Raw genomic sequence first — 25,314 nt, 5'->3', positions numbered from 1 at the left:
TCTTCAAAAAAAAATTGTACACGATTTGATAGAACGGCCAATGATCCCACGTAAATTTATTCCGTGATTTTAGAATCACGTATCAGCAAATCTCATATCACGTAGTTAAGGAAATAAATGCCGTTCAAAAATAAAACATGGGTATTAAAGGGAAATTATATAATATATTTTGCCAAGTTGGCAAATTTGGGTGTATCTCAAAAAGGGAAAAATTAATTGGATCTACCTCATTAGAAAATATGAACAAGGGGTTTATCCCTAATAAACCCTAATAAATAATTAATTAAGATAAAACGAAATTATGCAATGTTAGTAGAATGATATTGCGCCACCACGCAACAACCATAACTATACACTAAACGCCATGCCTTCACAACGATTATGTGCACAATAAGTTAACACGTAGTACACACTTCATAATTAAATCATTATTAAATTCAATAAAAAAAATATTAAAAAAATAATTATTAATTGATTTTCTTGGTCTTCTCCAAAGTTGTAGTAGTAGTAACTGGTAAAATGGTTTTTTTTTTTTTGATAATTACTGGTAAAATGGTTTAACTCAACGTCTTTTGCATATGTTTATTTATTTATGTTTTGAAGTAATTAATTAGTGGAGAAAGATTCCATATTAGCGGAATTAAAAACGCAATTAATTAATTAATTAATTAAATTAATTTTGTTTTGCGTGGTTAAATAATTTATCGAAATTTGTCCGTATATGAATTGCAGAACGCAGAGCGGACAACTACATTATTGTGACTGTCGGCTGGTTTTTTTTTTACAAGTACACTTATTTCATTTATTTTAATCGTTTTTATTATTTTCTATATTTTTTTAAAGAAAGTTCAATCATTTGAATTTAGATTTAATTACCGAGGGGAAGACATTTCTTCCTCGGGAATATAAATCGAACCACAATTTTAAAAACAATGTCTTAAGATCAATCATGGATAATGAACAAGTTTTCTCTCTTATTTTATATCAATTGATTCCCTTCCAATTGATCAAATGATTTGAGTAGTTGGTAGAATCGAGAGATTTTCAATGGAAATTTCATTATTCTAATTATATGTTCGATGAATAAAATGGCAATTTTCATGTGATTTATCGACTTTTTTTTTATGGTAATGAAGGATTTCTCGGTCGACTATATACGTACACTGGATAAATCTATACTCTCGTAGAATACGTTGTGAAAAAATACGAGAGATGCAAACTATACTATACTAACCATGTGTGATAAGCTTGACCGAGCGGCCGTTAACAAGGGATCGAAATTCGAACTTAATTCAATTGACACAGATTCACGTGTTCCAACCAAATGTTCTTCATTGATTAATTTATCATATGATAGAGTCAAATTGTCAAATTACTTAACTTTTACATTATTTGCGATAAAATCATTAAGATAGATTGGCAAAATAAGATAGATGGCGAGCTGAGGCTTTAGAGGGTGTTTGAGTAATCTTATATGCCGTTAAAAAGAGTTTATAAAATGTTTGAGAGCTTATAAGCTCTTTTAAAGTATGTGATACTTTTTTTATAATATTTTTAAAATTACTCTCGGAGAACAAATCTTTTTTTTTTTTGAAAAAAATACATATACCCCAAATTTTTTTTTATTTAAGATCTTACAATGAGTAATAATAGTTTGTAAGATCATTATTCACACACTTAAAAAACAAATTCTAAAAATATGATGTAATAACTTATCAACTCTTAAAACAACTTATTAAATGTAAGAACTTGTTAGTTGTTTAAAGTAAGTTTAGCCAAACAGGTCCTCATAGACAGAAAAAAACGGGGCCAGTAATTTCCAAATGCCACCTGGCACAAAGGTTTTAATTACTAAAGAAATAAATAGGGTATAAAAATAATAATGTATTTGAAAATCCATGAGGAAAGACAAGAGAATGTCCAAAGTATTACATGATTATTTTTTCTTATCATAAATTAATTGCACATTACTATGATTGCAAGCCATAACTAATCATGGGAAATTCTTTTATTTAATAACTTCTCCCATTTACAGATCTTCTGCCTGTTTCTGCCTTAAGAATCTTGGCATAATTTTATCCTTTATCCTTTTGTAGGGAGGTGGTATTTTTTTGCTTCTACCCCAATTGATATTAATTCTTATGACAGTCATTTAAATAATAACTATTATAATAATAATAAAAAATAAAATAATATAAGGGTAAATTACAGTCACCCTTGCGGTGTTAAAAATATTGGAATTTTCTAGATTATATGTAATATTATTTGATTTGTATACGTTTTACCTCATTCGAACTGCACCTTTTGAAACAGGATAATCATAAGGTCTATTGGCTTGTAAATATCAGATTGTGGTGCACCATAAACTGCATTTTTACACAAAATGAGTACAGATTAGAGAACATTCCTCGAAATCTAGAAAAAACATGTTGAATTTGACACCATAAGAGCAGACGTATAAAAAATTTCATACTTGAGTAAGATAATTGTCATATTATCCAAACAAAAATGATTTTTTTTTTCGTAATTTAACTAGCCGTAGTATTTTACGGTAAAATTAAACACTAATAAACTTTTCTGATCAAATATTAATCCAGAACCCATAAATTAATTAAAATTTCCACCAAATAAATATCTGTCTTCATGCCCCACAACTGCTGTCAATCTCATTATTATTTTTCTTAAAACCCCTTGTCGATAAGACATTGGCAAGTCATTTTTTCTTCTTTTTTTTTTTCACATTCGTTCAATAAAAATTTGAAAATAAATAAATTAATGTTTTTCCACCCTAAAAATAATGATTAAGAGAATAAACTGATTAATAAATATTAATCCTGAATACGACCCTCCTTTTAAAAGCTCACCCCTGTTAACTTCATTCCCTTACTGTAATCTCATTTTCAAGAAACCCCCCTCTCTCTCTCCTCTTTCTCTCTCTACTCTTTCTCTCTCATCTTTCTTTTTTTTCTTTTTTCTTTCCTGCTGACAAGTTCGAGTACTAGGCAGCTGCTGCTGCTGCTTTTTTCTTGCAAATTAAGATCGAATTTTGACAGCATTAATAAATAATAATAATAATAATAATAATATCCACATGGGCAGGCATTCGTGCTGTTACAAGCAGAAGCTGAGAAAAGGGCTTTGGTCACCTGAAGAAGATGAGAAGCTTATTCAGCATATTACCAAATACGGCCATGGCTGCTGGAGCTCTGTTCCTAAACTTGCTGGTATTTTATTTATTTCATTCTTTCAATTAATTCATTCATTCATTCATTAATTAATTAATTAATTTTTAAAAGGGCTGCAAAGGTGTGGAAAGAGCTGTAGGCTGAGGTGGATTAATTACCTGAGGCCTGATTTGAAGAGAGGCACATTTTCCCAGGATGAAGAGAATTTGATTGTTGAGCTGCATGCTGTTCTTGGGAACAGGTTTTTTTTTTTTTTTTAATTTAATTAAACATTAATTATTATTATAATTATAATAATTAATTAATGAATTAATAATAATGATGAACAGGTGGTCGCAGATTGCAGCACAGTTGCCTGGAAGAACAGACAATGAAATAAAGAACCTGTGGAATTCATCCATTAAGAAGAAACTCCGGCAGAAGGGCATTGACCCTAACACACACAAACCCCTCTCCGACGTTGACCTTTTAGTCAACGATGACAAGCCGCCGTCAGTCACCGCAAACAGCAATAACGAGAAAACATCAGAAGCAAATTCCAGCGAATTCAGCGACAACAATATTTCCAACAACCTCGTACTCCCCGAAAAACCCATTGAGAGGCGCTGTTACCCGCCGTCCGCCGCCGCCGCCTGCGGCCATGAGTTCTTCCTCAACAGGTTCATCGCCAGCCACGAGAGCTCCGCCGCCACCGCCACCACCTCTAAGGCGGCGGCGGCGGCGGATATGTCGGGCTTTCTCTCTTTCCAACAGCAGATGAGCTACGGCCCGAATATCGGGCTTTCGATGAACCCCGACACCACGAATATTTTCTTCGACAATCCAAACTCCGACCATTTCGGCGCTTTCATGCCGCCGCCGCCGGCGACAAACAGAATTAAGCAGTCGCCCGCGGCGAACTTTGGCAACAGCAACAACAACAACAACAACTCTGTAAACTCATTCAACGTGAAGTTCGAAAACAACAACAACAACAACAACGAGCATCTCCAAACCAACTGCAGCTTCTTCGACACCAATATCGCCTTCTCATGGGCGGCAGCGGCGGCGGCCGACACTTGCACGACCAAATCAGCCGCCCCCGGCGCCGACCATCAGAAGGAACAACCGTCCCACCACATTGTACCCTCGTTAATCGGCCAGGAAGATATCAAGTGGTCGGAATATCTCCACACGCCGTTTCTAATGGCGGGAAATATGCAAATCCATCATCACCACAATAGTAATAATAATAATACAAATGGAGGTGATCATGATCAGGAGATTATGTACGCCGCCGCAGAGACGACGAAACCAGAGGTCAACTATACAGAAGAAGCATCTTTGACTAATATATGGCATCAAAATCAGCATCAGCAACAATTAGTACAACACTCTTTACAGGCTACTACAGATATATTGTACAACAAACATTTCCAGGGCCTGCCCGCAACTTTCGGACAGTTTTCTTAGCTTCATTTCATTTCTTCAACAAGGTGTGTGTGCTATTATATAATATATATTTAGAGTTTTTTTTTTTTTTTTTTTTATTCTTAAATCTGTAAATAGGGACCGTATAGACAATTTTTTTTTTCTTCTTTCAGCTCATTCGATACCGACATTTTTTTTTTCGATTTTTCGATTTTTTTTTGTTTTTTTACACATGTTTTCATCTTTCGTTGTGTACGTACGGTTGGTGATAGAATAAGTCTTTGTTTCAATATTGTTTTTTTTCTTTTGTGTGAAATTTAATTTCAGGCTTGTAGAATAATATTTTTATGTACAATCAATTATTTTTTTATTTTTTATATTTTTTTTGTTTTGTTTTTTTACATTTTTTTACCGTTAGCAACGACCTTAATTATTTCTGCTACAACCTGGGAATTGATTTTCAAGACAGTGACTATTAGTAACATGCATGTATGAAAAATTTATTTAGAGTTTTCTGATTAAATTATCTGCTCACTTTATACAACACTTTTGCTCACACAATCTCTTTCAGGAAAAAATAAATAAATAAATAAATACAAATTAAATCGGAATACCTTTTTTTTTTTTTTTTTTTTTCTAATGTAATAAGATTCAAGGAACCATTTCCTTTAAATGTATGTCTATCACTGTCTAATGTTGATATAAGATAGTTTTCACTTTTCCCACTCTTCCAGTCAATTCTCCCCCACGCTTCTTATTATACACATTACACGCGCTGCGCGCGTTAGCATAGTCAGGATTTTAAGTTTGAAGAGCCAAATGTATTAAAAAAAAATCTTAGTGGGGCCATGAGTGCTATTTGTGCACAATTTTTTTTTATTATATAATTAATACAGATTTGAGAAATGTTGGGGGCCATGGCCCCTCTGATCCTATACTGACTTCGTCACCGTTTGAAAGAAAGGTGGAAGCTACTATAGTACCCCACAAAGGAAGAGCATTCACAATTGTGAATCACAAGTTGTTCTAAAAAAACACAAATCACAATTCACAAGTTTGAAATAATTTGCAATTTGTGTCACAAGAGGTCATAAATCCCTATGATATATGTCCTTTTGTTATCTTTAGGTGGTAGCATTATCTTTATCTTGATTCGAATCACCGGCAAATCAATAATTTCCAATTAGGCCCATTGGAATCTCTTTAATTATCCCTAAATTGCTTGGTGCACTGGAAAAGTCATAGGTTTATTAGGGGTTTTCATTTATTTATTTATTATTTTATTTTCAATCTATTCCTCTAAAATATTTATCCCGTAACGTGTTTCGGGTTCATGTCTCGGGTTTCAATTTCCGGTTTCAGGTTTTTGGGTTCGGGTTTTGGATTCTGGGTACCGAGTCCCGGGTGTCAGGTTTCAGTTTCGTATTTCGAATTTTTGAGTTATGGGTTTCAATTTCGATTTTGGTTTAGAATAAAAGTAAAGTTACTTCCTAATTACAATATTGATACATCATAAAAAGAAACAAACATTGCAGATAAATAGAAAAAGGGACCAACTAAGATAAATTGCATGTGAGGTAGCCAAGTCAACCTTTTCACACTCACCATCAAGAACATCCTCTAAAAAGCCATATATAGTTTCAAATGAAAATAATTATATGCTCAAAATTTTCAAATAATGTATTTTTCCTGTCCCATATTATTATTTTTTTTGTTGTTTTTTTGCTCCCAAATGATTTGTCATTTTAGAGTTTCGATAAAACACTGATTGCATTTTTATTAATTTTGCGTCTCATCACTCTTAATTAGTTAATTGAAAAATAATTAATGACAAAGGTATTTTAGTATTTACAATATTATTTTTTATATAATCTATGCATATTTATTGAGTTTCTTAATATGCGTCCAGACTCCAGAGGCGTACCTATGGGTATACTTGGGGTGGCCGCAGCCCCTCCCCCCCAAAAAAATTCTATATTTTACAATTTTTTGTTTATGTTATTTATGTATTAGTTAAATGCACTCTCGTCTGTCGTCTCCCCCCCTAACTTCCAATTTTATACACTTTAGTCCATAAAAATAAAATAAAAAATTCTCTTAACTTACCCCATATTCTAGCCCTCCCAAGAAAAGAACCCCTAGGTCTGCCCCTCTATGAGCACAATCACCCAAAACGACATCTAATATGGAACTGAGATATTATGCAATAAAACATATATTTGCCACCGACTCGACTCGATTCGTTCAGGATTTCTTCTAAAAGGACCCAATTGCGCATCTTCTTACAAGATATACATTAGACAACGACAAATACTTACATGTATGTATAGCTTGGAAAATCGATTATTAAAAATCAATCCCAATAATGCAAGAAGAAATTTCAATGATGGAAAAGCTATCAAAGAGGCCCATTCAAATATATAAAACTAATTAAAAACCACATGAAATTAAATAAAAAACAAATACATGCATTATATTTGTGGGGTATTTAATCCAGGGGTCTCTATTGTGTGCCCACGTGCATACAAGAAAATGTAGACTCCATCAAATTAATTGAATAGGATGTTTCTCTGGGTCTTTATTAAATTTTTATGTCTTAACTTCAATTCAACTTTTTTATATTGCCAATATTAAATGTGACATATTTTTAATTTATTTTTTTAAATTAAAAATAATAATAAATTAAAGGATGCATGTGAACCAAATTATTGAGCCCTTTACATTGGCCCTACATTAATCTTCTATCCACAATAAAACAAATGATAAAAAGGTATGGAAATGGCAGCCAAAAGAAGGAAAATCAGATGGCAAAACAATTATTTCAGAATATTTTTTTTTTCAAATTTCCCACTCTTGAAAATCCCATTTTATTAATTAAAAAAATTAAATATTTATTTAAGAAAAAACGTAATTAAAGAATAATATATTTATATATATAAGGAATCAAACGATAGACAAGCCAAAGACAGATGCATGAAGCAAAACAAGAATGAGACAATGACGATTAATCAACGGTGACGGTGTTAATTAATGATGATGGTGGTGATTAATTAAGAGATGTTAGTTAAGTACCTTTCATACTTTAGCCAAATATATATATATATATATATATATATATATATATATATATATATATATATATATATATATATATATATATATATATATATATATATATATATATATATTTTTTATTTTAATTATGGTCATGCTCCAATACAATTCTCGTGGTAATTTAAATAATTAATTAGCTAACATGTTTGATTAGTGATTATTGATTACAAATATGTGTAGACTAATGATAGTTTTATTTCATTAATGCTTGCGTAATCAAAAAACATTTCCTTTTTGTGTGTGATTAATTTTCCTCCATCTAATTTATTTTGTATTATCACTTGTTATTTTTTATTTTATTTTAGGTCTAATGGAATTAAGGACACAAGATAAATTAGGCCTATAATTTTTTTAGATTGGTAATTAATAAGGGGTTATTTTACATAATCCCTTGCCACCAAATAAATTAGGGATAAACCCAAACTTAAATCATCATTTGACATACCCCTAGAGAAGCAAAAGTACTATACTACCCTTATATGCAATTTTCGGCCATACTGCATTCAACATTTCTTGTCCTGCATTTATCATTTTCGCTGATTTATTTATTATTATTATTATTATTTTTTTTTTTTAATAATTAAAAAAAATTAATTTTTTTTAATTTTTTTTATTTTTAATTTTCAAAACAATATGTTTATTGTACTGAAAATAACTACATGTAACTATAGTACCTATAGTAATTCGTAGTTATGTTCGTTTTTTTTCACCATATTTTTAGTCGGTCAATTGTATACACACACGAATATTGGCTTATACAAAATAAATTCATAAAACCCCAACAAAAATTTACAAATTTCAATATTTTTATTATAAATCACCTCAGAACCAATAAAATACAAATTGAAAATACATAAATATATGCATATGTAACTACATGTTACTATAGTAATGTATAGTAATGTACAGTAATGTATACAGTCTGTTGAACAAAGCAGATGTAACTTCAAACAAAAATTTTGACACCTTCAAGGAAAGGATCAATGGCCTTCAATAAGCTGCAATTGCAAAATCAAAAAAAAATCAAAAAATTACTTTAGTGCAAATCAACAAAAATTGAAAAAACATCAAAACACTCAAAAATCAATAAACACTAAGAGATCGAGAGTTTAGAGAGAGCGGTTATCACTGGGAAATGCTACAGATTTTAAATCAAACAGACAGTGACTCCTCACCCCCCTCGCCTCCTGCCAAAACCCTAGACGCCGCTAATAACCGCCCACGATTCCGCGCGCCCACAAATGCAAAAAAAACATAAAAATAAACGAAACTACCATCAAAATATAGATCTCGACGAGAGGAATCCAACGGTGGGTAGCCAGCAAATTTCGACGGGTGGAACACAAAACAAAGCTCCGGCAAGACCACCGTCGTCGAATGAAAAAAAATACAGAAACAGACCAGCGCTCCAAACTGAATGAAATCACCACAAAAAAAAAAGAGCTCGACGAGAGGAATCCAACGGTAGTTAAACCATCGAATTCCGACCACTGGAGAGGGAGTTATGACTCCGGGAAGTAATTTCGCCGGTGGGAGGTTTGTGAATGCGGGATTTTGAATCTGGGAGAGGAAGAGAGAGACCGAAATGTGTTGAGCTAGGGTTTAAAACTGATTTTAAAAAGTTATTATAGGAACTTCAGGGTGGCCCAAGGGGGTATGTCAAAATATTTTCGAAATGAGGGGGGTATCCCCTAGAGTATAATCTACTTGATAGTTAGTTCTATATAATTTGAAAATAAGGGGGTCTACAAAATAATCCCAATTAATAAACATAACTGAAATTTCTTTTTTTAGATAAACATAATTGAATTTTCTCGTAGAATAATTTATATAATTAATTTTTTATATAATTAAACATGACGGAACTTCCCTTTTTTAGATAAACATAATTGATTTTTTCGTAGAATAAGTCTTAAGATATAAGTCCTGGTGACAAACCTTATTAGAACTAAATGACAAGTCTAATTAAAATTTGCTTTACATCATTTATTAAATTCATTCCAAAAATGCCCCTCCACTCACAAATTCGAAATTACACCAAATTGTAAATATACTATGGTATTATTTAACATTTTTAAGTGTGCATCTAGCATTTTTTTTAATTTTTACGTGGAACACGTTCTTTTTTTTTCCGTATTTTATCATTATATAAAAATCTATTTTTTCCCTTCTATTCTACATAAAGTGAAAATTATGAATTTTTTTTAATTTTTCGGTCGTAGACATCTTCAGAAACCCATAGGAAACCGTAGTAATCCGAAGTCACCGATAGACATCTTGAAACCCTAAAATATCTTGAAACCCTAACTCCTCCTACAAACCCTAGCCGCCAGACCCATAGACACCCATAGACATCCAAATCGATTTTTTTTAAATTTTCCCCACCAAACCCTAGATCCGCTCCTCCATCCACCACCATCCACCACCACAACCATCACCGAGCGCAGCCATCACGCCATCATCCATGTCCAACATCGTCGTCGCGTCTTCCACCATAGATCTGACCATAAACCACCATAGCCGCGACCATAAACCACCATAGCTGCCGTCTCCTTGCCTCTACAACCATAACCACCGCCCCCTCAATAGTGGATTGGAGTGGTGGAGAACGAAAGAGACTGAGAGAGATAGTGATATCGAAAAATAGAGAGATGAAAATTGAGAGAGAGAGCGAGAGAAATAGACGAGAGAGAGCGAGATTGAGAGATGGAGAGCGAGAGACGGAGAGAGCGAGATTGAGAGACGGAAGAAAAAATAAAAATAAAAATCTGAGAGAAACGTGACTTTAGAATTTAGAATTTATGGATTTAGGTTAATGGTAAATTAGGGATAAAAGAAAAATTGAGGATGTGACTCATATTTATTTTTCAAAAAAGGATTTAGTTCATAAAAAAATATTAAAGTTGTATTCCACATCTAATAATATTTCCAACTAGGGACCTCTAGCATATTACCCCTAATTAAAAATAAATTAGGGTTAGATACATTTTACTCCCATGAAGGATACAATTCACATATCATATATTTTTAAACTATTAAAATCATCAAGCACTCATAAACTATACCATTTGCATTCTATAAACTAATAAATAATCAAATATTGGCCTCGACTTCAATAAATTTGAAATGAGTGCACACAAATATCTTTATGTTTTTATTAATCATTTCCTTTTTGTATTTAGTATACTATAAAATTGTTTTATTTTTTTTAAAATAACATTTTAACTCAATATCTGTTGGCAAAATATAAATAAATTATATAGTGTTTTATTTTCTATGTAAATATTGAAATAAGTACTTAACAACATTATATGAAAATAATGTGATGGTTAGTGATTAATGAATCGAGTTGAGCTGAATGCATTGCTCAAACTGGTTTGAATCCCATCGAGCTTTCAAAATTGTATTTGAGCTTGATTTAATAAACAATTGTGCCGAACATGAAAGAACTTTAATAAAGCTGAAGCTCGATTAGAGCTTCATAGTTTATCAAACACAAATATATGTTTCAAGTTTAATTCTATTAAATATATTAATATTAAATGATACATTTCACTAACAATTTAAGTTTTTGGCTGATGTAGTCATTTCCCATGGTATAGAGCCAGACCAAATGAAAGGTCCTAAGTTCGAATCACACCGCCACACATTTCAAATATTTTAAATGCAATGCTTCGAATTTAATGTTAATTTAATAAATCCAATAAATCGCTATTAAAACCGAACTTAAACAATGTTTTAAATAATTATATAAATTATAGAGTATCGAATAGTTTGGATTAATTTTGAGCCATATTAAAGGGAGTTTCTAATTCAATGAATTGAAACTTGTGACAAGATTGTTAACGGATTAAAAAAAGAATCAAAAAGAATTATTACACTATATTATATTTTATAATACAGATTCAAATATTATAATTATTATCTTATGGAAAAAAGATTCTCACTATCTATCCTGTCTGATATTTAACTCTTCCTTAATGAGGTTATGCAGAGAGACAATGATTCCACAAAGGGAGACTAGCCGAATTTAAATTCGACTATTTATTTATTTATTTATTTATAATAAATTGATAAATTATACAAGATTTGACTTTTGCAGAGGACAATTAATTAACAAATATTCTTGAATAAAACCATGATTGCAATCAAAAACTAGTTTGATTCTTTTGTCTAAAGAGATCATAACAAATTGGAAATTATAAATAAAAAAAAAAAAACTCAAAGCCGCCAAATAAGACCATATTTAATTTCTTATATATCACATTTTAATTTGGCTTTTCAATTTTAAGTTCCAATTGGAAATATGCCATAAAATTATTGACAGTCAGAACAAAAGCTCTTCTTGCATTTAAAAAATTTGGACATAGTAAAAGATATTGAAATTTAATTCAATTTTCGACTAAGACACATCTTCTAAACCAGTAATAATCAAACACGTTTATAGTGCATGAAGACTAGTTCATTTGCAAGTAAAATTATTGCCTATGTACTTCTTTGATTATTTTGCACACACGTTTTTTGTGGGGTGAATCGGATTCAAAGTGGAAATCTTCGAACTCGAATGCATTAAAATTAATTTCGATGTGGTTGTGAATACAAAAGATCGATGTATTGGTATAGGAATCATTGCTAGAGCACATTCTGGTGTGTGTTGGGTGGTCTTCGACTTGTATAAGGCAACCTTTAGAGTTTACACCCCGCCATAGTTGAAGTCAAAGCCGCTCTATTAGTAGTGAAGTACGCACGGGATAAGTCATGCAACAAAGTAATTATTGAGGGAGATTCTAGTCGGGTTATTACAGCGATTTGCAGCCATCAAGAGGAACGATCAACATATGAACATCCAAGCTCTTGTGTGCTCTTTCGAATCATTCTCTGGATGCCACTTTAGAAGAAACGCCGATAAGACTGCACATGAACTATCTAGATTATCTTTCATGTACAAATCCATTTATCTATGAAGTTTTACATGTAATAATTCAAGCTATTGTAGAAGATGATTCAAAGATTTGAATAAAATTCTTCTCTTTTCTCAAAAAAAGAAAAATATATAGGTCCATGGTGAAAAAAAATGTTATAACTAAATGACTAAGTCCAACTAAATATTTGTGTTTATCCTCTATAAAATTTATTCTAAACTTGCCCCCATGCAAATTCAAAATCCGCTTGAGTAAAATTCAAACTACATTGATCAGTTTTATTATATATTTAACATCTTAATTTTTTTCATCTAATATTTTATCTTTTAATTTTAAAAAAAATGTCATCTTTTTTTTTTTTTTTTTTTTCATTTTAGCATTTTTTAGATAATAAAAAACTTATTTTTCCTTATTTTCTATTTAATATTGAAAATTACGGAAATTTTAAAAAAAAAATTAAATTACATGTTTTTTAGTTATTTTTTATATTTTATCTTATGTCAATAAATGTAGACATGTATAGTTATTGTAGTCACTATTCTGAGTTGTAGACATTTAAAACTTGAATTTCACCTCACCTCACCTCACATAGGGCCTTTTTGGTTCGTATGATGGGATTGATTAAAAACTGAGGATTATGCAAAATTGCACTGTTCACCACTATTTAGTAAGAGAATATTCTCATTTGGTTTTAAGGATTATTAATATTGGATAACTTAATTTTTCTGTTTGGTTTGAGTGATTGTGATTGATAATGAATGAATTTACAAAGTAACCATTAGTCAAAAAAAATGCACTTGACTTCCCGTATATAAAAGAAAAAAAAAACACAATTTGAAAATTTTTCTGATTCGTATAATAAACACAAAATAAAGGGAAACAAAATTCTGCAAAAAGTGACCCAAAATCATCCATTCGGTAAACCGAAAATTGAAAAGAGACCTAAAATTATGATCAACAATAGATTCAACAATTCCAGAGGACGTGGTGACGGTTTCGGTCAAGGTGACGGGCCGCTTTTAAAAGTGAAAATTGAATTATTCCATACATTTATCACTGCGGGCTGAAGAGTTTTGTGCAAACCTCTTGAACACCACTAAACATGTGGGGTCGTTTTGTTGCCTGCCCAAGTCGAAGTGTAAGTCACATTTTTTGTGTATTTTCGACAAACAATTATAATATCCGAGCATTTATTTTGGACGCTTTGTAAATCACAAACTACAATTCAATGAATTAAATATCACAACAAATACACTTGCAATATAAAAACAAGATGTTAACATATACATACAACTTGTCAATACTTCCTTCCCTCAGAAACAACAACCTCAAAAATCAGTAGAACAAGTAGAGAAATCAAAAAATATTCATATCCCTGTGCTAGTTGATCTCTCATGTTTCTTTCTAAAAATTCTTTCTTTTGTGTTTCTTGTTCTCTTTAAAACATTTGACAGAATACTGCATGATGCTCTTTCCCCTTCGAAAGGAGGAATATTTATATATACGTTTTAATTACTTAATTAATATTATTGTATTTTTTTCTTTAAGTCTGATTTTTTTTTTCTAAACTACAATATTTTCCAATTTAAATGTCACAGCCACATAATCATACAATTTGTACAAACATAAGTCTTATTTCGGCAAAAACGTAAAACATACATGGGCATTAGTGAGATTCGGACATATGTGTTTGTAGTTGGTATTTAAGATCTAGGTTTTTACTTTACCCGATTTTCCCACCTTTAAACTCATAAACTGCAAAAATATTTCAGCACCGTACCGACACAAAGACCACAATAATGTAAGGATTGAAGATTTACCTGGTAATAATCGACGATTGATTAGAAGATAGCTTTGGTAAGAACTCAACACCCAAATGTTGATGTTGCAGAAATTTTCCACCTATGTTGTGACTCCCACTCCCAAATCTTAAAGACGGTTTCATGGACTCTCGGCCAGATTAAGAATTGAATGTTTCGGTTCAATTGATTCCCAAAAATCTTGAACTCAAAAATCGCAGAACATTGCAATTAAAATGGGAATATGTAATTTAAAGTTATTCTTTATTGCGTAATAAGAATGAGGATATGTTAGAGTTATATTTTTTATTTTCTTTTAATTAAAGATTTAATTGAGGGCTATTTTGTATTTTCCCTTTGTGCAATAAAACTGGATTACACAATCTCACCTATACATGTGGGATAAATTATCACTCATTTGCATGATTTGATACCGGACCATCAATCTATATCGGGCTGAGATAGGGATATTGTTTCAAACTAAAGATTGTATTAAAAGATTGAATTTTGACCTATCGTTTAGTTCAAATTAATTTTTATTTAATGGGTTCATAGCATATTACTGCATATTACTCCTTGACCGATTAACGTAATAGTATTATTATCTACTATTGTAATATTACTGTAAATACAATAATATTACTGTGGCTGACGGTAATATTATTGTAGTTACAGTAATATTACTGTGGATGATAGTAATTTTACTGACAACCACATCAATATTAATTGTTTTGGCTTTTTTTAATCATGTTTGCCTTTGTTGAACGGTCAACATATTAATATTACTCTATTTGAACAATAATAATGATTTTTGTTGTGTTAATATTACTGTACTAGAGACTAATATAGCAATATTATTGTGTTAAACCGTAGTGTAGTATAGTTAATATTATTATGTTAAACAGTAATATAGTTAATATAACTATCAACTAAAACAATATTGTTGTTTAAACGGAGACAAAAAAGATGTTAAAGAAAAAAAAATCATCAAAAAAAAGTTCACGCCGCCGGAGACCGGCGTTAACGTTGATCAGCGGCAGGTGAAAGAAGACAAAGAAAAAAAATCAACGCCGCTGATCGGCGACGAAGGACGAAATTGTACTCAAAATTGAGTTGTGGTCAAAATTGAATAACTTGTGAAATTTGGGGGTCAAATCGGAGTTAAATTAAATTAAATGATGAAATTTGAGCACATTAAAATGTGAAGGTGTATTTTAGTCTTTTACACACCTCTGGACAATGTGTTCAATTTTTTGTAAAAGAGTTTTTTGTGTGACGCATTTATGAATACGTAAGCAATAATGGGGTTATTTCTAATGGACCCTATATATATATATATATATATATATATATATATATATATATATATATATATATATATATATATATATATATATATATATATATATATATATATATATATATATATATATATATATATATATAAAAAAGAGTAACTCCAACTGATTATTAAATGGGTTATTAAACCCCTTAACCCTTAAATGAGTTATTAAACCTCTTAACCCCATTGTCTCTTCAAATTTAAAAACTCTCTCCTCCAAACGTAAAAATATATCCCAAATAAATAATTATCAAATATTCTCCTAAAAAATAGGAGCACGTGAAAAAAGAAAAACCTCAATATAATTGATTTTTCTTTTCTTTACGTAAAAATCTCTAACGGAATAAAATTAAATTCTCTACGTCTTCAACAAATTTCTACTGAAAAAAAATCTCAAAAATATCTTAACATAATTTTGTTTCTTTAGAGCTTCAACAAAATTCCACCGAAAAAATGAATCTCTATGTATATATAATTTATTTTCCTGTTTTGAAAAGGTAAAAACTTGATTAATATTGATTTTGAGGATAGTTTACCACAAAAATTGGTTTGTATGGTAATTTTTAATGTATTTGTTAGAATCCTATGGATTCTAATTGTACGAGAATTAATAAAACTTGTGCCACAAGTTTTCATATACCATGAGCTAAAGAAGGGAAGAGTCCTTGTAGCTTTTAATTCTTTTAATTTGTCATTAATTGATTTATAATAGGAATTATTCTTCTAAAGAGTTTCCTTGTTTTGAAAATATTATTTCCTACGTAATTAAGAGTTTCCTAACCCTAATGGACTCTTTTTTCCTTGTAGGATTCTTATAACACGTAGAAGTATAAATACAGCAATACGGCGCCTCAGATCTCACGTCTTCTTTGAGAGAAAAATTTACGCAGAATATTTTCTTTACTCTCGTTTTTATTGGCGTCGTTTTTGGAGAGAAGCCGATCTCCCTTTTCTTGGTTGCTGTAGCACGCCTTTTGTTGGAGAAGAAAAATTATATTTTTCCGCTCTTATATTTGCTGCTCCTGGAGCGTCTTGTTAATCGAGAGAAGATTTCAGAGAAATATTTTTTTTTTTCTCTCTCGTTTTTATTGCTCCATCGTGATACGTGATTTTCATAGAAAATATACCGGCTTCAAGGCTTTGTGGTGAAGACACAGATTCAAGGAGAATCACAAGTTTGCTTCTTCTATACAAAAAGAAGATCGGTTCTTCGGGAGAGGGGCTTAAACAGATCTCGAGAGGAGATCGATCCGCCGACTGAGGGATTCAGCGTTGAAGGGAGTTCAACCGTGCGGAGCAAGGGACGTGCTGCAATTGAAGATTTATAATTCAGCGTAGTATACAAGAACGGCGTCAACAAAGAGGGAGTCTTTGTATTTTGATTAAGTCCTATTATTGTATTCGTAAAACTAAAAATTAGTAAATTTTATTTGCAGGTCCCCGTGGATGTAGGGTACAGTTGTATCCGAACCACATTAAATTTGTGTCTCGTTTATTTCTGTTTTTACAAACTGTTTCACGAACTGTTGCAACTCTTCACGCAACAGTAACGAAAAACTGAATCTGACACAAATAATTTATATCTGCACGAAATAAATTCTAACAATTGGCATCAAGAGCCTGTCACTAGATACACTTAGTGAGATTTTGGGATTTAATTTTTTAATTTGTTTTGTGCAGATATGTTTCATCGTGAAGGAGCGTCTACAGTACGACCACCTCTCTTGGATGGATCAAATTACTCTTACTGGAAATCGAAGATGAAGATGTTCATCAAGTCCGTTGATGAACGAGCTTGGCGTGCTATCGTGACTGGTTGGACCCCACCCATGGCTAAAGGAACGGATGGTATGCAAACGGTAAAACCAGAAGAAGCATGGACTAATGAAGAGATATCACTTGCCAATTACAACTCAAGGGCGATAAACTCAATTTTCAGTGGCGTTGGTGACAATCAGTTCAAACTGATAGCATCATGTGAATCAGCAAAAAGGGCATGGGAGATCCTACAAGTGACGTATGAAGGCACATCAACTGTTAAAACATCTAAGTTGCAGATGCTAGCCACGAGATTTGAGAGTCTTCATATGGAGGAGGACGAGACGATTGCTGATTTCCATGCTAAGCTGTGTGATATTTCAAATGAATCGTATGCACTAGGTGAACAATACTCGGAAACAAAGTTGGTAAGAAAGGCACTACGCTCATTACCAGAAAGATTCGCTTACAGAGTTGCAGCAATCGAAGAAGTGAGAGATATCAACACACTGAAGCTAGATGAACTCATGGGTAAACTGCAAACCCAAGAAATGAATTTTAGAGCAAATATTCGAGAAAAGAAAAAGGTGAAGAATGTGGCATTCCAAGCTGAAGCTTCCCATGGCATCTCACAAGGCCAAACATTTCATGAGTGTGACATTGATGTTGAAGAATCCTTAGCAATTATGTCAAATAACCTCGAAAGCCTGCGTCAAAAAATTGAAAATAGAGAAAATTCCTCTCAATCAGGTAAGTCTGTTAACCCTAACAAATTTAAAAAGTTTTCTAATAATGGTTATTTTGGTGATGCAAAGTCTAGGAGAAAGCAATGTCGAGAGTGTGGGGGTTTTGGACATATTCAGGCCGAGTGTGCGAACACTTTGAAGAAAAACAAGATGTCACTCACCACTGTTTGGAGTGATAAAGAGGACAATGATGAGGATGAGAACAACAAAGGAGATCAAACCACTAACTTTATGGCATTCAGCGGTACTACTTCGATGAGCAGAACCGAGGGACGAACTGTTGCAACAGTCTGTCCGACAGATTTCAGGTATGATGAATTATCTTTAAATAAGGACAATAGTCTGACTTCATCATTTAATTTTGCAGGTGAATCTGAGAGCAGTAGTGATGATGAAGAGCCAACCCTCGAAGAGGTGAAAGATGTATATGAAAAAATGTACCGGAAGTGGCTTGAAGTATCTGAGGTAAATAAGCGCCTTGAAAATGATAAGCATGTTCTCATAGAGGAAAATAAAGTGTTAAAGGTAAGAATTTCTACTCTTGAACAAAATGTTATTTCTTCTAGTAGAGAAATAGATAGCTTGCAGGCTAAATTTGCTCAAACCCAAGATGTTATTTCTAAGTTTAATACTGGTAGAGTAACTTTGAATGAAATTTTGAACAAAAATCAGCCGAAGTACTGTCGTATAGGTATAGGGGGTAATCAGCTATCTAATGATGCATTGAAACAGAAAGAAGATCCAAAAAGAAAAATCAATTTTGTTAAACAATCCACTGTTTCACAAACTGTTGCGACAGTTGCACCAACACAGCCATTTCAAAGAAAAGTTTTTGTTCCTACCTGTCATTTTTGTCATGTTTCTGGTCATATACGACCCAGGTGTTTTAAGTACTTGAAAATGGTTAAAAGAATAATGGCCCGCTCACCACTTTCCGCTAAAATTGATCACACTTTTGTGTCGTCTCAAAAACCCAAGATAAAGGTTGATTTAGTGAATAAAACTCAACAAAAAATCTGGGTAAAGAAGTCTGATCTTAATTGTTTATCTGCCATTACTTCTTTAAACTCATGTGATGATAGTACTAACTGTTCCAACAGTTCTGGTGACAAAGCTAGTTTTGGGAATAAAAAACTTGGTAATCTGAATTGTGATAATTTGAATGCGAAAAATAAGTTTATGAATCCAATTCAGCATTCGAGAACTAAGCTTACTGATATCTGTCATTGTTTCATAAGGGGCTTGGTCGAAAAGGGGGTTGTCTCAATTGATTATGGTGCAACGGAGAATGAATTAACTGATGCTTTTGCAAAAACCCTTGATGCACAGAAATTTGATTCCTTGCGAAAATCGCTGGGAATTTATGTTGTTTAATCTGATGCAGTTGCATGAACTGTTGCAACAGTCTGTGTGTCCAGACTTGCAACTTTTAGAGGTAGGACACTTCATATGTTTTTGCATCTCATATAGGACCTGCATTAAGCATACTGCATATGATTGAGACAAATGTGAATTTGATACTTCGTGTATTTCTAAATTTTGTGGGGTAGAACTTCACCAATTCCCAAAATGATTACTTAAAAGGCTCCAACTTATTTATTTCTCTGAATAGTCTTGTCATGGTTGGATGTTTTTATAGGGAAAAGCTGCCTCTTTTAATGAGTGAAAGCTACTCTTGAACTACTGTTATTAATATATATATATATATCTACAACCATTTGGTCAGTGAATAGTTCGAAGCCTTTTTGAGTCGAGCCAGTAAATCACGTGGCCGAAAGCTCGCTACAAGGCTCAATTAGAAAGCCCAGGGAACTACACATTGCACGGCCAATATAAATTATATATATGGTCAGTGAATAGTTCGAAGCCTAGTTGAGTCGAGCCAGTAAACCACTTGACCGAACACTTACTACAAAGCTCAATTAGAAAGCCCAGGGGACTACACATTGCACGACCAACATAATCTCGTTCCTTTTAATTGCTCTGTTTTTCATGGGAAAAAGCTACCATTAGACGTGTGTGTACGCTACCTAATAAGAGCATCTTTGTGTTTGACTTGGGATTATTAAGTTTATTGGTTGCATTGGCAGTCGGATTTTTGGGGATTGCGCTTATCGTGAATGTGAAGATAAATCCCATATGTTTTGTTTGTCCATGCAGTATCCTATTCACATATGTCTCTTCACTCATGTTTATTTTTCATGTTTACTTCTTGTCTTGCATTAGGCATTTAAAAAAAAAAAAAAAAAAAAAAAAAAAAAAAAAAAGAGACGGGATTTTTGTTTATGTGCCGGTTAAATTTGATTTTTTGTTGCAACCGGATCGATTGGGCTTACTCCTCACATTTCCACGTTTCTTATGAAGTTTGGCAAAGTCTGTAGTCTTTGCTATTTAATGATGGATTTGATATCACTATCCTTTGATTTTCGCATTACAATTATCGTGTGGTATTGAGTTTGTGAGTTTGTGATTTTCTGTGCACGTTTTGTATAGTGATTCTTCTCACTTACTTCCAAGATTCTCTCTTCGTTTTGATCTTTTTGTTAAGTGTTTGAACAGCTTGCTTGAATCATCAAGATCATTAGTCCATGTTGAGTTATCTCTGCATGGTGATTGCCCAGAAAGGGGGAGAAAAGAACAGGAGAAAAGAACAGTAACGATGGCATGAACACAGGGGGAGTTCCGACAACTGTTGCGACAGTGCATCAGACAGTTGCTGGAACAGCGCAGGAATGCAGGGGGAGTTCAGACAACTGTTGAAACAGTGCATGAGACAGTTGCTAGACAGAAATATAGGACAAATAATAAGCATTGTGAAGAGAAGTTGTTTCTGCTACTGCATATCCTTTTATCTCGTGCTTATCTTGAACGAATTATCTGCTTTTATTTTGGAACTATGGTTTATTTACGGTTTACACTATCTGGTGAACTGTTTGATAAACCGTTGCAACAGTTTATATGTGCAGATGTTATTCTGAATTTGCTAACCCTTGTTCATGCATGTATCATATAGTTAGGGGGAGTAAATATTCTGACCAATCAATGCCAAAGGGGGAGAGTGTTAGAATCTCGTGGGATTCTAAGTCCACAACACCAAGTGAAATTCTATGGAGATGTTTATTGTCATTAATTGGTTTAGGTCTTCACAAGAATATAAAAGGAGGAGCTATAATGCCGATGTTATTTGCTGAGTCTCTTATCACGTGGATAATTTACCACGTTGTCATCCACCGCCTCCCAAGTCTACCAAGCCAAGTAAGCAAAGGGGGAGTATGAATGCATTTACAAGAGGAGCTGCCTAAGGATCATTCACAGAGGGAGATACACATGCAGGGGGAGCTGACTCCGTTGTGAACCACCTGTCAAAGCCACTACTGTGGGAACAGTTGCTGAAACTGTGGCACTTACTGTTGCAGCAGTTGATGCCACTCTTGTTGTTGAAAAGAGTTGATGATGATCTTTCGTTTTATTTGCTTCGGTCTAATCATCTGATTGTTTTATTTTCAGGTTTTTTACTCAGCGGGACAAAATAATTATAATCAATAAACGACAAAGGGGGAGATTGTTAGAATCCTATGGATTCTAATTGTACGAGAATTAATAAAACTTGTGCCACAAGTTTTCATATACCATGAGCTAAAGAAGGGAAGAGTCCTTGTAGCTTTTAATTCTTTTAATTTGTCATTAATTGATGAGTAAAAAGCAGTTTACCCCCTAAATTAAAGCCCGTTTTGCACTTTGCCCCCCAAACAAAAAAAATTTGCACGTTTTTACCTGAACTCGTTAATTCGTTGCACGATGCCACCTGAACTCAATTTTCCGGCAATTTTGACCGGAAAGTTAAAACATGTGGCTTGCACGTGACATTTGCAGGGGTATATTCGTCCATTCACTTACATGCTATATATTAAATATAAATTAATCTTTAAAAAACAAAAAAAAAAAAAAAAAAAAGGGAAAAACAAAACAAAATTACCAAAACCACAATCAGACGTCACATTCGAGGATATGACCTCAAGCTTCAAAGTCTCACCGGAATCTCGCCTGCGACAAGCAACGAAAGACGCTGGTGGAATCGCCGGCCTCAACGTCCTCCGTATCATCAACGAACCCACTGCCGCCGCCATTGCCTACGGCCTGGACAAGAAAAGCTCCGGATCCGGCGAGCAGAACATCCTCGTCTTCAATTTAGGCGGCGGCACTTTCGACGTTTCATTACTCACCATAGAAGAAGGCATATAATTCGAAGTGAAAGCCACCGCCGGCGACACTCACCTCGGCGGCGAAGACTTTGACAACCGCCTGGTCAACCACTTCGTCTCCGAATTCCGGCGAAAGAACAAAAGGGACATAAGCGGGAACGCCAGAGCTCTAAGGAGACTCAGAACCGCCTGCGAAAGAGCGAAAAGAACCCTCTCCTCCACCACGCAAACGACAGTCGAAGTCGATTCGTTATTCGAAGGGATTGATTTCTAAGCCACCATTACTAGAGCGAGATTCGAAGAACTATGTATGGACATGTTCGTGAGGTGTATGGAGCCCGTCGAAAAGTGCTTATGGGATAAGAAAATCCATAAATCTACGGTGCACGAGGTGGTTCTCGTCGGCGGCTCCACCCGAATCCCGAAAGTCCAGCAGCTGCTGCAAGACTGCTTCAATGGTGGTGCCATGGTGGTCTACGGGATGAGTGGATGACAACTCATTTTTGTTCTTTTTCCTTTTTATTTATTTATTATTATTATTATTTTGTTTTAAATATTAAAATATATAATGTAAGGGAAGTGACCAATTTGCCCCTGCAAATCTCATGTGCAATATACGTGTAGTCATATTTCCGTCAAAATTGCCGGAATATTCCTTTTAGGAGGCACCGTGCAATGAATTAACGAGTTTAGGTAAGAACGTGCAAATTTTTTTTGTTTGGGGGGCAAAGTGCAAAACGGGCTTTAATTTAGGGGGTAAACTGCTTTTTACTCTTAATTGATTTATAATAGGAATTATTCTTCTAAAGAGTTTCCTTGTTTTGAAAATATTATTTCCTACGTAATTAAGAGTTTCCTAACCCTAATGGACTCTTTTTTCCTTGTAGGATTCTTATAACACGTAGAAGTATAAATACAGCAATACGGCGCCTCAGATCTCACGTCTTCTTTGAGAGAAAAATTTACGCAGAATATTTTCTTTACTCTCGTTTTTATTGGCGTCGTTTTTGGAGAGAAGCCGATCTCCCTTTTCTTGGTTGCTGTAGCACGCCTTTTGTTGGAGAAGAAAAATTATATTTTTCCGCTCTTATATTTGCTGCTCCTGGAGCGTCTTGTTAATCGAGAGAAGATTTCAGAGAAATATTTTTTTTTTTTCTCTCTCGTTTTTATTGCTCCATCGTGATACGTGATTTTCATAGAAAATATACCGGCTTCAAGGCTTTGTGGTGAAGACACAGATTCAAGGAGAATCACAAGTTTGCTTCTTCTATACAAAAAGAAGATCGGTTCTTCGGGAGAGGGGCTTAAACAGATCTCGAGAGGAGATCGATCCGCCGACTGAGGGATTCAGCGTTGAAGGGAGTTCAACCGTGCGGAGCAAGGGACGTGCTGCAATTGAAGATTTATAATTCAGCGTAGTATACAAGAACGGCGTCAACAAAGAGGGAGTCTTTGTATTTTGATTAAGTCCTATTATTGTATTCGTAAAACTAAAAATTAGTAAATTTTATTTGCAGGTCCCCGTGGATGTAGGGTACAGTTGTATCCGAACCACATTAAATTTGTGTCTCGTTTATTTCTGTTTTTACAAACTGTTTCACGAACTGTTGCAACTCTTCACGCAACAGTAACGAAAAACTGAATCTGACACAAATAATTTATATCTGCACGAAATAAATTCTAACAGTATTATATAATATATCTATAATCATAAATTTGTTTGATAATTATTTTTTGATACATATGGTTGGAGTTCACTAGTCGTATAGAAATATCAAAGTATAATTCTGATTATCAAATGAACATTTGATAACAATTGGTTGAAGTTGCTCTAACTAAAATTATTTTCCATTAAAATTCAACAAAACTATTTGCCGGCAGAAACAAAAAAAAATAAAAAAAATGATTGGACTCTTTTGAGACTAAATATAATAAAAAAATTCTTGGTCAATTACCCTTTTTGTTTCTTCTTTAATAGAACACAATGAGTACATCAAGAGACATAAAATTTCACTCAACATTATTGCACTATTACCCTTTAACATGACTAATCTCTCACCATTACAACATCAATTGGTAGTAGTAGTTGAGGATCACTAATGATCACATATATATATGTAATGAAAATTTAATTTGAGGAGAAAATTAAAAATTAAAAAAAAAAATCGATTTATTCATCTGAATACGAGGTTATGACAAGTTTTATCACATGGGTAAGGACAATCGATCGCCTTTATATTCGCTCTATCGAAATACCAGTCTCCCACGGCCCAAGCTATTGCCTGCACATTTTTCATCGTACCAAACAAATAAACATATATACTTCATCAAATTAATTCCGTCTTTTGACGAAAACTAAAACGAGACTATGGGGTGATTTATTTAGTTAATTAATTAATTACCTTGTTGCCGATTTGAGGAGAAGGCTTTCCTAACCAAGTGTCCTGCCTCTCCGACTGGCAGTGAGCGAAGCAAGAATTTATGAATAATCCACTTTGTCTATATGAAGATAAGCCTCTTACTGCATTCAACATAGTATTCCTAAAACCTGCTTCGAAAAAAATATATATATATTATATAAGTACTTAGGAAAAATCGAAAAATATTAGTACTTGTCACGCCCTATAATGAAATATTAATTAGGACCTTGCAAAAATTGTATTTGTTGTGCTGAACATTTATCGATACTTTTTCTACAAGAAACCCAGTTGCCATGGGGATCGACTTTCGGAGGAGCCAAACTTTCTTGTACCTGAATAAAATAATTAGTTAAGTAGATATGTATATATACGTGTGTGTATTTTTTTTTTATCCCGCAAAATGAAATAGTGACTTA

General features: G+C 33.2%; 2 protein-coding genes across 3 annotated transcripts in view; one reads left to right on the top strand and one right to left on the bottom strand.

Moving 5' to 3' along the window:
- The first annotated feature begins 2,882 nt into the window (after positions 1-2,882).
- Positions 2,883-4,885, top strand: LOC105948592 (transcription factor MYB61). Its single transcript, XM_012971813.2, has 3 exons — positions 2,883-3,224; positions 3,297-3,426; positions 3,515-4,885. Exons 1-3 carry the CDS (start codon positions 3,092-3,094, stop codon positions 4,635-4,637), a joined length of 1,386 nt encoding a protein of 461 aa, XP_012827267.2. The 5' UTR covers positions 2,883-3,091; the 3' UTR covers positions 4,638-4,885.
- A 19,522-nt stretch (positions 4,886-24,407) lies between these two features.
- LOC105978183 (pectin acetylesterase 10) overlaps positions 24,408-25,314 on the bottom strand; it is a 3,940-nt gene continuing 3,033 nt past the window's right edge. For both annotated transcript variants that reach the window (XM_013003624.2, XM_013003623.2), the window contains 3 exons: positions 25,125-25,230; positions 24,881-25,026; positions 24,408-24,760 (listed from right to left, as the gene is read on the bottom strand). In XM_013003624.2, coding sequence (XP_012859078.2) covers positions 24,653-24,760; positions 24,881-25,026; positions 25,125-25,230 — 360 coding nt within the window. In that variant the 3' untranslated portion in view covers positions 24,408-24,652. The remainder of the gene's footprint in view (positions 24,761-24,880; positions 25,027-25,124; positions 25,231-25,314) is intronic.

Source organism: Erythranthe guttata, chromosome 2 (assembly GCF_056151865.1).
Source record: "Erythranthe guttata isolate IM_541 chromosome 2, IM_541, whole genome shotgun sequence".
Classification (NCBI taxonomy): Eukaryota; Viridiplantae; Streptophyta; class Magnoliopsida; order Lamiales; family Phrymaceae; genus Erythranthe; species Erythranthe guttata.
The sequence above is the reverse complement of the archived record's forward strand: the minus strand, read 5'-3'. Positions and strand labels throughout refer to the sequence as shown.

Coding starts and splice junctions, on each gene's coding strand:
- LOC105948592 (XM_012971813.2), top strand. CDS start 3,092: ATGGGCAGGCATTCGTGCTGTTACAAGCAGAAGCTGAGAAAAGGGCTT. Junction 3,225..3,296: donor CTCTGTTCCTAAACTTGCTG/GTATTTTATTTA, acceptor AATTTTTAAAAG/GGCTGCAAAGGTGTGGAAAG. Junction 3,427..3,514: donor CATGCTGTTCTTGGGAACAG/GTTTTTTTTTTT, acceptor AATGATGAACAG/GTGGTCGCAGATTGCAGCAC.